The sequence below is a fragment of the Palaemon carinicauda genome, chromosome 15 (genome assembly GCF_036898095.1).
Source record: "Palaemon carinicauda isolate YSFRI2023 chromosome 15, ASM3689809v2, whole genome shotgun sequence".
NCBI classification, from domain to species: Eukaryota; Metazoa; Arthropoda; class Malacostraca; order Decapoda; family Palaemonidae; genus Palaemon; species Palaemon carinicauda.
In genome coordinates, this window is record NC_090739.1 from 29,848,419 (window position 1) to 29,864,911 (window position 16,493).

Consider the following 16,493-nt stretch of genomic DNA (forward strand, 5'->3'; position numbering starts at 1 on the left):
CACATTAAGAAAGCGTGTACTTTTGTTTTTAAATTTCGGGTTTGTTTTAAAAATCGAGTATTGTTGACTTCTTTTTTTTTTTTACTTTTGGCTGTGATTAGATCAGCTGTCATCTAGCTGCCGCTCTTGAGTGTGTACGAATACACTAACAAAGTATCATTTATACCATTTCTTAACTTATTCAAACCGTCTACAGTATACAGTTGATATTACATAAGCACCAATGTGTTATAACCTATCAAATTTTTTTGTTTATTACATTTAAACCCACCCCTCTCTCTCTCTCTCTGTGGGCTACTTTTCACTACCTCCCATTCCTTACCTCTCTCTATCTCTCTAACAAATGATATCTTTGTTGCTCCTCAAAGTTTCATTTATATTGAAAATCAATCATGATTCAATTTTCCTTACTTTCTCCAATCTCGCACCATCGGTCACTTCGCGGTATTTTCGATATTTCTGGAAAATCCGCGATATATGTACAGTGATACCTCGGTACTCGACCATAATCCGTTCGAGATCCGTGTTCGACCTCCGATTTGTTCGAGTACCGAATTTTTTTTCCCCATAAGAAATAATGGTATATATTCTATTCCGTTCCCAAGCACTCGAACAGGCCCAAAATATTAATAAAACGTGTACCTAAACAACAATAATTATCTAAATGTGTATGAAATTGGTCAGAAAATCCTATAAAACAATTTTAAACCATTTACTGTACTAAAATAAAACAATTTTAAACCATTTTCTGTACTGTAGTGAACATACCTTTGAGCAGCGGTTCGATGGCATACAGGGATGGATGTGGAGAGGATGGAAGGGGGAGGTTACTGCTTGGAAGGAGAGTCCCCTTCCATGATGTGGCGGGGTAGTTCTCCTTCAGGAGTTGTTTCTCTCTCCAATGAAAGGGTGGGCAGATCTATTTCAGGGGTTTCTTCTCTTCTTTGTCTCTTCTTTGGAGGAGAAACAGGCTTTGATGTAGCAGCTTTCTTTTCTTTTGTGAAAAACTGGTCTATTGTTAATTGTTTCTTCCTCCTCTGCAGTATTCTTCGAAAATGATACATGACACTATCATTAAACATATGCACTGCCCGGTTTGCTACTGCAATTTCTGGGTGGTATTTTTCAGCAAAAGCCTGCACATCTGCCCACTTGGAACAAATTTCATTGATGAGAGAACTTGGAACATCCTCCCTTACCTCATCCTCTTCTGAAGATTCCTGCTCCACAATCAGATCCTGCTGCTGTTGTTGTTGCAGGTGCAACAATTCCTCCACAGTCAACTCGGTAGAATGGCTTTCTACAAGCTCATCAATATCATCCTTGTCGACCTCAAGCCCCAAACTCCTGCCCATGACAACAATTTCCTCAACGACATCAGTGTCATCAGAAATTACAGGGGTAGCAGTGCTTGGACCCGCCTCTGGTTGGAAACCTTCAAACTCCCTCTCTGTGACACATGATGGCCACAGCTTACGCCAGGCAGAGTTCAATGTCCTATAGGTCACACCTCGCCAAGCTTGGTCAATCATGTTAACAGAGTTGAGGATGCTGAAGTGTTCCTTCCAGAATTCCTTTAGGGTCAACTTCGTGTCACTGGTCACTTCAAAACACTTTCTGAAAAGGGCCTTGGTATAGAGTTTTTTGAAGTTTGAAATGACCTGTTGGTCCATGGGCTGGAGTATGGGAGTAGTATTGGGGGGCAAGAATTTGATTTTGATAAAGCTGTATTCTTCTTTCAAGTCATCCTCGAGACCTGGAGGATGTGCAGGAGCATTGTCCATAACCAGAAGACATTTCATTGGCAAGCTCTTTTCAATGAGGTAAGCCTTAACCTGGGGGGCAAACACTTCGTTTATCCACTCAGTAAAGAATTGTCTTGTGACCCAAGATTTAGTGTTCGAGCGCCACATAACTGGTAGTGCACTTTTACAAATATTATTTCGTTTGAACACCCGGGGGTTGTCCGAGTGGTACACTAACAAGGGTTTGATCTTGCAATCGCCACTTGCATTTGCACACAGCAACAATGTTAGCCTATCTTTCATTGGCTTGTGACCTGGCATCTTCGTCTCGTCCTTGGTAATGTACGTATTGGCTGGCATTTTCTTCCAAAATAACCCAGTCTCATCACAATTAAAGACTTGTTGTGCGATCAAATTTTGTTCATTTATGTACCGATCGAATTCCCCCACGTATTTATCGGCTGCAATTTGATCCGAACTAGCTGCCTCCCCATGCCTAGTAACACGATGAATACCTGTTCTATTACGAAACTTTTCAAACCAACCCCTGCTCGCTTTAAATGTAAATGAATCACTTTCACTGGTACTCGGACTTTTCTTCACTAATTCTTCATAGATATGCAACGCTTTTTCACAAATGAACGCTTCACTAACACTTTCCCCGGCCAACTGTTTTTCTTTAATAAATATTAAAAGCAACTTTTCCATCTCCTCAATCACTTGTGGCCTTTGCTTAGTTACCGCCGTAACTCCCGTTGCAACATTCGCCTTCTTAATCATTTCTTTATGCTTTAAAAACGTAGAAATGGTCGACTTCGCCATTCCGTATTCTACCGCTAAATCGGACACTCGTACACCATTCTCATATTTCGCTATAATTTCCTTCTTCAACTCGATCGTTGTTCGCACTGTTTTCCTCTTCTCCTTCCCCTTAACACTCATTACTTTCTTGGGACTCATTATGAAAGCTAAAAAAGCAATTAAAAGCACTGAAAATCACTAAATCACAACGAATGCTGATCGCGCGTTGTCTGAGTGACGCTCTCGAGAGAACTGATGCTTCCCGAACAAGCGAGAGTGGCCGAGATGGCGCGATCATCACAAAGCCCATGCGGTCGTCACGTGTTCGGCTGGTCGAGTACCGAATTTTTGGTCGAGCACCGCAGCAAAAATTTCTCGAAAATTTTGGTCGAACTCCGAATTGTTCGAGTATAGAGTCGTTCGACTACCGAGGTATCACTGTATATACATGGGTTATGAAAAAAATCCGCGAAGTGGTGAATCCGCGATGGTCGAACCGCGAAGTAGCGAGGGTTCACTGTATATATATATTACAAAGAAAGAAAAATGGAATTTTTTCTTCAAATTTTAGGGGTAAATGTCAATAAACCGAGCTCCTAGAGAAGAAGCAATATGAACATCAGGTATGTATACAAATAACAAATTTTTATAAAAATTACATTTCTTTTATTGCAGTGAAAGAACTTGCTTTGGACAACGATACTCTTCCTACTCTTTTATCACAATTAAACACAAGTTAATGAATTAAATTACTTGTTCTTTAAAACGGAAAGTAATTTGTTCATTTCAATCGATCATAAGATATTCTGGAGAAACCTTACTCCAAATTATAACAGATGCATAAAAGTAAATAAAAAAAAAGAGCCATCATTATCTGATCAGTGTACTGTTTATGTCACCTTACCTTGTAGTTTTCTTCTAAAGCATTAGATGTATTGTGGAGTTCCTTGATTTGTGATGAATATTGCTGGGTAAACTCCTTTCGTACAGTCTTGTCTTTCTTTTTGGCACGATAGGCTGCACGAAGCTGCTTGTATTTTGCCTAAGTTGTGTGAGCAAAAAAATGAAGTAAAACATATGAAAACTATTCTGGCTTGTGATGTCGTATGAACCATAGCCATACACGTGCAAAATAAAAAAAATTCAGCTTCATGAAAGAAAAGATAAATGAATAAAGTTATATTATGTATAAAGAAACTAAATAAATTAGCAAAGCAAGGTTAAGGCCAGGTTGTAAAGCAGTTGGTAATTCTGATTGCAGAGGTAACTAAAGATGACACTGATAAAATAAATGTTTAGTACCATTACAGTAATCCCTCGCTATATCGCAGTTCACCTATTGCTCACTCAGTGCATTGCAAATTTATAAATATATATGTACCGGTAAATCTATATCGTGGACTCTCTTTATATCATAGCTTTCTGAGGGCAGGTAGGCTTAATATTTTTCATATTTTAATTACTTTTAGTTGAAAATAGTAATTTTTGGGGCATTAAAATTACTAAATCAAATTACAATAATAAGTAGATACAGAAATTGTTTAGTAGTAAGTTTGTTTAGTTTGCTGATAAGAAGAAAATGTGTGATGTGCTGTAGGTTAAAAAAGCAATCTTGCATATTTATGGAAAATGAAGATCAGGAAGCTTGAGGAGAGTAGCCTTGCTTGCTAAAATGATTTCATACAAGACATAATAATGGCCTGTAGATGAGACAACCAATAAGAGCATGCTGATCAGCATCCTTGCCACTGATTGGTTGTCAGACCAGAGGATCACTCTCAAGTATCCAGTTTGGTTCTACACATATGTATGCAACATTACTCTACATCTTTATGTGTTGTACAGTGATTATTTTTTTTTTTGGCATCTTTGGCTAAACTGTGAATTACTTTCAAGCTCTACAAAATTCTGTAATTTCAAAGGTTTCTGGTGATGAAAGATGCTTACTATATCAGAGAAAATGAAACTCATTATTAACATGGTTCAGGAAGGGAGAAGTTATGCAGACATAAGACATCACTAGAGCATCAACAAATCTACCATTCACTTTCACTAAATCAAGAAGGACCAAAAGAATATACGGATGACGGCAAATGTCACCTTTAATAAGACACCAAAAATGGTGGTAACTTTCAGCAATAAGGGCATCATAAGGATGGAGTTTATGTATATTCAATGGTAAGTGTTACAATTTTAATTTTTTCATTTACGTATGTGTAGGGATGTGTCTACAGTAAATGTACGATTTAGCTTAAAAAGTGTTTAAGAGTGTATAACAGATTTATAAAAGTGCTGGATCTATAAAAGCTTAAATTCATAAAGATGATAAATAAATATGAACTATTATAAAAAGTGGGAAAAAATATACTGCACAGTTTTTCAGCTTTCACAGGCTTGGACCGTAACACCTGGGATAGTCGAGGAATTACTGTTCATGCATATAAATATATGGTGACTTGTATAAGGTAGGTTTAAGCAACTTGATTAATTGACTTTATTTAGCCTTAAAAAAATCTTTTAAAAGTACCATGGTGAAATCTGTGATAACAGTACAGTAACTTAGAACACAAATATTTGGAAGACAAGTTTTCATCAAATAATTCCTGAATTAAAGTTCACTATACGGGTATTTCTTGATCATCACAACATACTTAAGGCTGGTGAATTGCTTCATCTTCAAGGTCCTGAATTTCCAAAACAGTTAACTCTTATGACAATTCAGCAGAAGTTATAGAAATTCAGATAAGACATGCAATATCAATAATCAATTTCCCAGCCTCAGGAATATTAAGTGCCCTTAAATAAAATTACCAAGTGAATAAACTTGATTTCCAGAATTACTTGAAGTAAATATATTTATTTACAGTTTCAATGTATTCTTTTACTTCAAATTATCATTGAACAAGATCTCATTTCAACAGTTAAAGAAAATACTTATTAAGGCAAGAGGAGAAACTTGATTTTATATGCGCACAAGCTACCTCATACTATGCTAGATTTAATATACATTCTAACATATTTACTACTGTGAACTTTTTATCTAACCTGTAACCACATTAAAAGGATGGAATTTTTTAATGGCATTAGCCAGTTCATATACAGTATGTTGAAACTGGAATATATACAGTATATACTACAGTCCGACCTCTAGCCTAATATGGTCTGCGGCCAGTAGCTCAAGCCAAAACTTGCAATATAAAAAAATAGCAAAAAATGCACTTAACTCTATACTTGGAATATGACAGCACCTGCTTGCCTTTTCAAACAAGTAGAAAGAGTCTGTGCTTTCGTAACTATCAGATAAAGTACCATCCACATGGGATGAAAACCACCATCTGGTTAAAATTCCTGCCATCTACAATCAGGTAAAAATATTCTAATAACCATATCATGTAAGAATGAAATACACATTATGCCAGCAAAATGTGTGGGTGATAAAATTAATATGAATGTAATAAAAGCAGTACTATACAGCACTGTACTTTGAAAGGAAAACAAAGAAAATCATGAGAAGTCAATGGACTACACACAGAAGTAATCACAATGTAAGACATGCTGATAATGACTTGTATGTGACTGAGACCTTGATATCAAATTATACAGGCTCCCCACTAATGGCTGACTGCTTTTTGTTTCTTTATTTCAAAAGGTGAAATTTATGGGAAGATTCTATGTTCACAAAATGGACTAACTATGAGTAATGAGTTTGTTGAGAAATTAAGTCGACTCATTCTATAATTCAAACCAGTACATAACTGCAAAATCTTCACTATCTTCTTGTAAAAGTTTTAGGTACATATCCTACATTTTATAAATAAAAATGGTATTTTTATTATAAAATAAATTTTCAAATATGCTTACCTGTAGTTACATATATATAGCTTTAATCTCGCGTTTCGACGCGTCACGACAGAAAATTCAAAATTCGTGGCAATCGCCGCCATGACAGTAGGTGGTCATACATGAGCGCCATCACACGCAGGCTAACAGAACCATTCCCAACCATCTTCAGAAATTCCACTTCTCTGTTTTCAGAGGGGAGGAAGGAAGGTCCTTATATATATGTAACTAGCAGGTAAGTATATTTAAAAATTTATTTTATAATAAAAATACCATTTTTACATATGTAACTTCCCTGGTAGTTACATATATATAGCTGATTGACACCATAGGTGGTGGGTTGAAAACCTCATCCCATTGGGAATTCGCATAATTATTAATAACTACAATTAGTAGTACAGTACTAACAATCTGGTTCTAGCCTGATAAGGAAGCTGGCTTCACAATGATACTGCCTCATTTCGCCTGCATTCCTTGAGAGACTCAACGTCCACTCCTTGGGCTGTAAAAGTCGCTTGGGGCTGCCACAAGGTCCTCGACCTCTAGTGTGGCTAGACCACCATCCTTGCAAACTTGGCATAGCCAAGGATACTGATGCTGGCGTTACAGCCTGATAAGGAAGCTGGCTTCACAATGATACTGCCTCATTTCGCCTGCATTCCTTGAGAGACTCAGCGTCCACTCCGTGGGCTGTAAAAGTCTCTTGGGGCTGCCACAAGGTCCTCGACCTCTAGCGTGGCTAGACCACCACCCTTGCAAACCTGGCATAGCCAAGGATACTGAATCTGACCACCTACTCCAAAGTTTAAAAAAAAAAATAATAAAAAAGTCTCTTGACTTGTATCCCAGACTGTGTAAGGTTGCGATAACCTTCATAGACAACCACTGAATCTGACCACCTACTCCAAAGTTTAAAAAAAAAAAATAATAAAAAAAGTATCTTGACTTGTATCCCAGACTGTGTAAGGTTGCGATAACTTTCATAGACAACCTGAGAACACAAATACAAGAAAAAAGGCAAGGGTATAATAAAAGATTATAGGGTAGAGGCAGTAGACCCTTCTCCGACTACAACACCAGAGGTAACGTACGGACACAGGGAACAGCAATCCTCAAACTGGCTCTGGACATCTTTGAGATAGCATTCAGTGAAGATTGATTACCTTCGTCAGAAAGTAAGCTCCAAAATTGACTTCATTTTATTGTGTTTGTAAGCCATAAAAATTGTTACAGCTTTAACCTCGTGTGGTTTTACCTTAAGGATAGGGAAAACTTCTTACTCACAATCCTGGAGAGCTTTCCTTATTAAATCCTTAATGAAAAAAGCCAGGGTATTCTTTGATAAAGGCAAAGAGGGCTTTTTAACTGAGCATCAGAGGCTGACTGTCTCGTCTTTGAAAAGAAAGCCTAGCTGAAGGGAGGAAATTGTATTGTCTCCATTAAAGCCCATCTTCTTGCTGATAGCTTTTAACTCTCCTAATCTTTTGACTGTAGCTAATGAAATTTGGAAAAGAGTCTTCTTGGTAAGACACTTCCAAGATGCCTTGTCCAACAGTACAAACGTACTTGAGGTTAAAAAGGCCAGGACTATATCCAGGTTCCACGAGGAGGTTAGATTGTCTTTCCTCTTAGTCGTCTCAAAAGATCTAATGAGATCTGAGAGATCATTGTTACCTGACACGCCAATGTGTCGGTTACGAAAGACGGAGGTTAGTATGCAGCGGAAACCCTTGATAAAAGGTACAGCTAGCTTCTCTTGTACGCAGATACAACAGAAAAACTCTGCTATACTGGTTATGGAGGTATTGGTAGAGGAAAGTCTATTATTCCTGTACCACACTCTAAATATGTCCCACTCGGACTAGTAAACCCTAATAGTTGGTAATGATCTGAGTGTATCTACCAGCCACTTCATCATCTCCGCAACCCAATGTCTCATGGGCCAAAAAGGAGCTTTCATGGTCATGTGGACGTTAGGCGAATCCCTGAATCTTTTCCAGACTCTGTCCAGGATCTTGAATGGAGGAAAAATGTACACATTTAGACCTTCCCAGTTCCGAAGAAAAGCGTCCACTGTGACTGCTTCCTGGTCTGGTACTGGAGAGCAAAAAACCGGCAACCTCTGTGTCATTTGTGAGGCGAAGAGGTCTATCGAGTGTTGACCCCACAACATCCAAAGGTTGTTGCACACCTCGTGATGTAGGATCCATTCTGCAGTAAGAACTTGTCTTCTTCTGCTGAGCAGATCCGTCCTGATGCTTTTCTCCCCTTCTAAAAGTGAGTAATCAGTGCTTGGTGAATGGCCACTAGCTCTTTGATATCTATGCGTCATTTCCTCTGAGACTCTATCCACAGATCCCTGTCGAGAATCGTATGCGTCAAATAAGGATGACATCGACTTCTCTAGTTTAGACAGACCAGGCACTTGAAGCACGTCGTTTGCGCGAACTAAACCGTGTGCTGATTGCTGCGAGGGATTGTCAACTGTAGCCGGGTGACCACCAGGGGAAAGTCCTTGCGACATTTCCGTAGTACCTTGAGCGCGATCTGAACCGATTATCATCCTCAGAAAAATGAAATTCTGTGAAGGTGATAGTTAAGATTTGGCCAGGTTACCATCAGGCCTAACTGTTGCGTTAAGGGCATTATCCTTTGAAGAGCTTCCAGACACTTTACTTGCGATTCCGCTCTGAGTAGCCAGTCGTCCAGATATAAAGAAATCCTTATTCCCTTTAGGTGAAGCCAGCGAGCCACATTGGACATTACTCAGGTAAAAACATAGGGAGCCGTGCTTAGTCCAAAACAGAGTGCTCTGAACTGAAACGTGGTCTTGAGGAACATGAACCTTAGAAACTTCCTGTGGTTGGGGTGTATTGGGATATGGAAATACACGTCCTGCAGATCCAATGACACCATCCAGTCTCCCTGTCTGGTGCTTGCAAGGACTGACGCTGAAGTTTCCATGGCAAACTTTTCTTTGCTGATGAACTTGTTTAAAGGATTGACATCCAAAACAGGTCTCCAACCCCCCCGAGTTTTTTGGAACTAGGAACAGTCTGTTGTAAAACCCCTTCGAAGAAGTGTCCTCTACCACTTCTATGGCTGATTTTGACAGCAAAAGGTTTACTTGCTCTTGAAGAGCTGCTGCCTTGTTCCCTGAGTGTGTTTTTGATAACTCCAAGGGAATCGACGACATGGGAGGAGAATTCAGGAAGGGGATCTTGTGTCCCTTCTTGAGGACTTTGATCGTCCATGAGTCCGCCCCCTTTGGCTCCACTCCTGCCAAAATTGTGAGAGTCTGGATCCCATCATTGTCTGGAGACAACGTGTCTCACTTTCTAGATTTATTCTGTTGTCTTGGGAACCTGCGAGCTTGACCTCCGGCAGATATTCTTAGGGGTCCCCTCGACGGGGCTCTCCCACAAAAGGGCTGACGAGTGGGAGGAGTCTCCTTTTGTTTCCCTGTCCAGGGTCTTGTTGATGAAAAACTAATTGGAAGAACTTTTTTAGCAGTTCTAGAGATCAGGTCCTGAGTAGCTTGTTGTATCAGAGCAGCTGATAGATCCTTCACTAATTCTGAAGGGAAAAGATGATCCCCCAACGGAGCAAATAAAAGTTCAGATTTCTGAACAGAAGGCAAACTTGTAGATAAGAAGGAACAAAGTGTGGCCCCTTTTTTTTTAAGAATTCCTGCCGTAAAAAAGGGCGGAAAGTTCGATGGAAACATCTCTCACGGCCTTATCCATACAAGCTATCAAATGCATTTGAGCCTCATTCTTAGAATCTGTGGACTCTGCGAGAGCTCCTATGATCCAGCCCATAAGGCTGAAAACTTCCATTGTTCTAAATATCCCCTTCAGAAGATGGTCCATTTCAGAATTAGCCCACATTTCTTTAGATTTACCCATGACTGACCTGCGTGAGGGATTAACAAATCTGGAGAAGTCTCCTTGGGAAGAGTCAGGACCTCCCAAACCAAGAACTTCCCCAGTCGAATACCACACACTAGATCTAGAGGCCAAACGAGTTGGAGGGAAGGAAAAATGGGGTTTCCCTAAATCCTTCTTTTTGGCTGTCCATTGTTTGAGGGTAGAAAATGCTTTCTTAACAGATCGTGCTAGAACCATTTTCTTAAAAGAGGATGTTTTTTGAGGACTGCCTTTCAAAAATTGAGATGGAGGGCTTTGAGGCATCGGTTGTATAAAATCTTCTGGATATAAAGATGATAAAACTTTCAGAAGTTTTTTAAATCTGCCGAATGTAGTGAATCCTGAGATTCATTTTCTAAATCAGCTAAAGGAACATCGATTCCTCGATTTGAATGTTTAGGAGACAAAATCGCATCTTCCTGTTGGTTATTGTCTTCCAAAAATAATTCACCTTGTCCTGAAGGGATATCGTGAAGGATATCATCCAGTTGCGAAGAAGCATCTCGTTTATGTACAGTATCAGTATTGAGAACTTGTGAGGATACGTCTTGATCGCGTGCGTCCGGCAAACATTCCGCATGATGTATGTCAACAGCATGAAGAAAGGAAGTATTTGTTGCGTGTTCAGAAAATCGCGAAGTAGAGACAAAATTTTGTCTATCTTGATGTGAGAACAAGTCCTGATTATATGAGTCTATCATGAGTCCAGAATGAGAAAGCTGTATGTCTATCTGAGAAGTAACAGTCTGCTGCATAAATCCCGAATGCCGTGCATCTGCCGCAAGCGGAGCGGGAGCGTCAGTATCGCTTCCGTTCAGTGGTGCACAAGATGTAACTATTTGTCTATTATGACGTGGGGACAAAACCTGACTACCTGCGTCTAGCATAAGACCAGGCTGACGCATGCGTCCGTGTTGCCGTGAGTTGTTTGACTGTAGTATGCCTCCCGCATGAGTGGTAAGCCGTGGGGGAGAAACCAGACTACCGCATGCGTCTGCTCTGCCACTTGCCGCAACAAGAGCTGATCGCTGTGAGGGAGCGTTGCTGGGTATCGGATGTTCGATACTATCAGAAGACCGTTTTCTTGGTCTATTGCTGTCCTTAGATTCTTTTTGGTGCAGTTTTTCTGTTCGGGAATCATAAACTGAGCACCTTCTTCATCCAACGGACTATGCGTCTTACGTAATTGTTTCGGTGCTGACACGTAGTCTTCGTCTGAAAGGAACACCTCCGGTGAACACCAGTCACTGCAGGAGGGTTTATTAGGAGACATAAGTCTCTTGCGTGGTTTAGAACGTAGTGGTTGGCTTCAACCACGTCGCGGATTTGCGTCCGACGAAGACGCATACATCTTAACCTCGCTTTTACTGTTAAGATGGAGCAATTTGTACATTGTTAACATGATCGCTCTAGGGGACGTCCGTTTGCTAATCAAGGTCTGCCATATCCTTTGGCCTTTCGACATTCATTCTCCCAGGGGTTGGGGAGCATGAAAGAGGTCCCCGGCTGGGATTGACGGACACGAACGGACGCACCCTCCACTAAACTGACATTGAACACTAGCACTTTTAATTATTACACATTAGATCTTAATAGACCTTTCAGTTGCGAGAGATTATACTCTTTCGTCAAGGGCTAGAAAGAAAATACAATAGAATATATGATTAATATTAGTATTCTCAAAATCGAAATATAAAATAGCGATACAAGAAATTGTGAAAACAAAAAAAGATTGTCAAGAGTATTATGTATCATAGATTGACTGCATTATGTCATTAGATGTGCCATTGAACACTAGCACTTTAAAACTATTACACATTAGATCATAATAGACCTGCCCATAGCGAGAGATTATCCTCTTTAGCCAAGGGCCAGAATGAAAATACAATAGGATATATGAATAATATTAGTATTCTCAAAAGCAAAATATTAAATAATGATACAAGTATTGTGAAACAAAAACGATAGTTTAATATCTGAGGTCTCCCTTAGAAATACTACAAGCGTAAAATGACTGTACGCTCGAGAAAAACTCTCAATCGAAAATTGACTAAGGGAAATATACTAATAGGACAAATATATACTTGAAAATAATATATTTCCCTACATTATAAACATACTTATGCTTAGTAAGCTAATATTTTTAAATTTTTTTGCAAGAAAAGAAAATAATTCACATAATGCAAGTCATACTATTATACTCTTTCGTCATGCAGATTACGTCACAGGATTGTGACGTCATCACGATGGCGAACTGAATTCATTCAAGGTAATTACATTCCGCTTGTTAAGAGTTACGTTACAAATTAGTGACATCACAATGTTCAATGTAGAAAATGTCTACCTTCCATTATAACTTTAAGAGTTGTTCGATAATAAAGTAGGGGGAAAAAATCTTTGATCCCTCAAAGTACGAACAAGGAACGAAAACAAATACATACATGGCCCCTGCTAATTACAGTGTGGGAAGTAAGAGCAGCCCAAAAGACATTTTAGCCCAACATCCAAAGTTTAACAACAGAAGAGCCATTACTTGGTTTGAAAACTTGCTTATCCTTGAAAATCAAGTTCAATTAAACTGTCCAAGTTGGACCAGCAAAAAACTATCCTATATAATATCTTCGATAGTTGAAAGGCAGCGAAAGCTATTAATAATAATCAGACAAAAGGTACTTCACCAAATTGTAGAATAAAGTAAAATATCCACGAAACGAATTCCCAAGATGTTGATTCGATCAACGACAGAGAATTTCTGAAGATGGTTGGGAATGGTTCTGTTAGCCTGCGTGTGATGGCACTCATGTATGACCCCCTACTGTCATGGCGGCGATTGCCACGAATTTTGAATTTTCAGTCGTGACGCGTCGAAACGCGAGATTAAAGCTATATATATGTAACTACCAGGGAAGTTACATATTTAAAAATGTTAATACAATTACAATTATTTTTCTATAGCAATGCTTTATCTTATATATCAACTAATCTGTCTATTATGATTGATAATCCCTTTTTTTCAGTGAGATGTAATTCCGGCTAAGTAGAAAATTATGATCAAAATACTTTTTAGCACCATTACTACATTAAAGACTGAAAACTCTACCAAAAAGTAATCTCATTGGGTGCCAAATGTTTTGTGATTGCTTTTGTGTGTGTATTTCATTGAATTTCAAAGTTATTACTTTTCAACAAATGATAAAATCTAACCTGGAGATTTTCATGTGCTTCAATTGTATCTCGCACACTGTGTTGGAGAACTAATATTCTAGCAGAACTCTCACGATCAGCTGCCTCTAATAATCGAGACCGTAGTTGTTCTTCATGCAGTTGGCTCTGAATACAAAAGAAATTCATAATAAAACAGGTTTGAGAATTCTTTATAAAATTGTTTGAACACACAGGCAGATTGTTGAGAAATCAATCTCACATAATATAAAAAGTTTAAGAATTAATTTGTATTTTTCCTAGCTATACAAACCTGAGTCCTTTAAGTATGGCATATGTTTTTAGTGTGAGCTAGAACGGCCACTGAAATCGTAAACATAAAAGATAGTTATCAACAGGTTGTGAGTGAGGGAGAGGAGCCCTGGCAGCACCGCCCTATTCAGCTCAGAATTGAGAGGGGCGATTGAGGTGGGAAGTTTATCTTAAAGGATTCAGGTTTGTATAGCTAAGAAAAATATAAATTGCTTTTAAAATTTGTTATTTGTTCCTACTCATATACAAACCTTTTGTTTTGTCCTTCAAGTACACTCCCTGATTGGTGGGTTAGAAGTTTCCCTAAAATGACAAATTCGAAGATAATTTGTATTTTTCCTAACCATACAAACCTTAGCTATTTACAAAGGGTATTACTTTTAGCGCAGCTGAAATGACGAGCCAATAGTTTTTAACGAGGGTTAATTACTCCCGCGCTAGTTAGCGGGGGGTGGGGAAGGGTAGCTTGCTACCCCTCCCCCCTCCACACACCGGTGACTTGCTTCACTTCACTTAGAGGTAGGACTTGACTTGGGGGTCAGGGATGGCGGGCACATATGTGTAAATAGCTAAGGTTTGTATGGTTAGGAAAAATACAAATTATCTTCGAATTTGTCATTTGTTCCGTAACCGAAATACAAACCACGCTATTTACAAAGGGTGACTTACCCCTTAGGAAGGGTGGAAAGTCCCCAGCCTTACTGACTTCGGCTTGCCCGGGGGCTCGATCCCTCAGTGAGCAGCACTAGAGAGAGGGAGCCCCTGTACCTCACAGGTTCCTAGCATCGCTAGGAACGAGTGGCCTACATAAGCAGTGTGAGGAGGAGTGTGTGACTCGTCCTATGAAGTTGACCTTGAGACCTTCAGATAGGAATTCTAGGATAGGACGTTCCCCATACCACCTCGACAGGGTATGGGAGACGCAACAGTATTAAGCTTAATACTAGGAGCACAAAGAAGCATGGGTTACCTGCAGAGGTCGAGGTCAGCTATGCGAGGACCAGGATGCTGCTTCCCCAAGAGAGGGGAGAATGAAGAAAGAAGTAAGGGTCAGACATACTCTTTCATTCACACAGACTAAGACCGGGTAACAACGCCTTCAACCTACTGCTACTTGTCCAAAAAGGAGCCTGAGGTTAGACCAGCTGTTGTGCAGCCACCACAGGGCCGATAGAGAACGTATCGAGGCTCCTGTGGGTCACGTCTTGCAGGTAGTGGGCTGTGAAGGTCGTTTGACGCTTCCAGACCCCAGCTTGAAGTACCTGCGTCACAGAGAAGTTTCTCTTGAAGGCCAGGGATGTAGCAATACCCCTGACATCGTGGGCCCGAGGGCGACGTGACGGAGGAGGGTCAGGATTCAGGGCATGGTGGATAACCCTTCGAATCCAAGCTGAGATGGTGTTCCTGGTGACCCTCCTCTTTGTCCTGCCTGTGCTCACAAACAAAGCTCGCACATGAGGACGGACTGCAGCCGTTCTCTTCAAGTAGTACCTCAGACACCTCACTGGGCATAGTAGCAGCTGGTCTGGGTCGTTTGTTACAGAACGGAGACTCGCGATCCTGAAAGTCGAACCGAGGATCCGGCACTCCAGGATTCTGAGTCTTGGCCACAAACTCAGGGACGAACCTGAACGTTACCTCCCCCCATCCCCTTGAATGGGCGATGTCGTACGAGAGACCATGAAGTTCACTAACTCGCTTGGCCGAGGCCAAGGCGAGTAGGAAAGCCGTCTTCCAAGACAGGTGGCGATCGGAGGCCTGGCGTAATGGCTCGAAGGGAGGTCTCTTGAGAGACCTGAGGACTCGAACCACGTTCCAAGGAGGGGGTCTCACTTCCGACTGGGGGCAGGTAAGCTCATAGCTACGTATGAGTAAAGAGAGTTCTAGCGACGAAGAAATATCCACGCCCTTCAATCTGAAGGCCAAGCTTAAGGCTGAGCGATAGCCTTTCACCGCCGAGACAGAAAGGCGCATTTCTTCTCGCAGATACACGAGGAAGTCCGCTATTGCTGGAATAGTGGCATCGAGTGGAGAGATACCCCTTCCACGACACCAACCACAAAAGACTCTCCACTTCGCTTGGTAGACTCCCTCAGAGGACCTTCGCAGGTGCCGAGACATTCTCTCCGCAACCTGTTGCGAAAAGCCTCTCTCCGCGAGGAGACGCTGGATAGTCTCCAGGCGTGAAGCCGAAGCGAGGCTACGGCCCTGTGAGGGACACCGGAGTGGGGTTGTCTGAGAAGCTCGTGTCGTGGAGGAAGCTCCCTTGGGAGTTCCGTCAGGAGTTGCAGAAGGTCCGGAAACCATTCCGCGTGATGCCATAGCGGAGCTACTAGAGTCATGGAACAGTTGACCGATAGTCTGGTCCTGTTGAGCACCCTTCTCATCAGACAGAATGGTGGGAAGGCGTACACGTCGATGTTGTCCCACCGTTGTTGCTGGAAAGCATCTTGCCAGAGTGCCTTGGGGTCCGGGACTGGTGAGCAGTACAGGGGCAGCTTGAAGTTCAAGGCTGTCGCGAACAAGTCCACCGTCGGGGAACCCCACAAAGTCAGGACTTTGTTGGCTATCTGAGGATCCAAAGACCACTCGGTACTCACTATCTGCGAAGCCCTGCTCAGACTGTCGGCGAGCACATTCCTCTTGCCAGGAATGAAGCGAGCTGATAGTGTTATCGAGTGGGTTTCGGTCCACCTCAGAGTCT

The 16,493-nt window shown here is 40.9% G+C and overlaps 1 protein-coding gene across 4 annotated transcripts in view; it reads right to left on the reverse strand.

Annotated features, from left to right (window-relative positions):
- LOC137654540 (putative leucine-rich repeat-containing protein DDB_G0290503) overlaps nucleotides 1–16,493 on the reverse strand; it is a 206,194-nt gene that overhangs the window by 45,753 nt on the left and 143,948 nt on the right. For all 4 annotated transcript variants that reach the window (XM_068388261.1, XM_068388262.1, XM_068388263.1 and 1 more), the window contains 2 exons: nucleotides 13,520–13,645; nucleotides 3,451–3,588 (listed from right to left, as the gene is read on the reverse strand). In XM_068388261.1, the coding sequence (XP_068244362.1) occupies nucleotides 3,451–3,588; nucleotides 13,520–13,645 (264 nt within the window). The remainder of the gene's footprint in view (nucleotides 1–3,450; nucleotides 3,589–13,519; nucleotides 13,646–16,493) is intronic.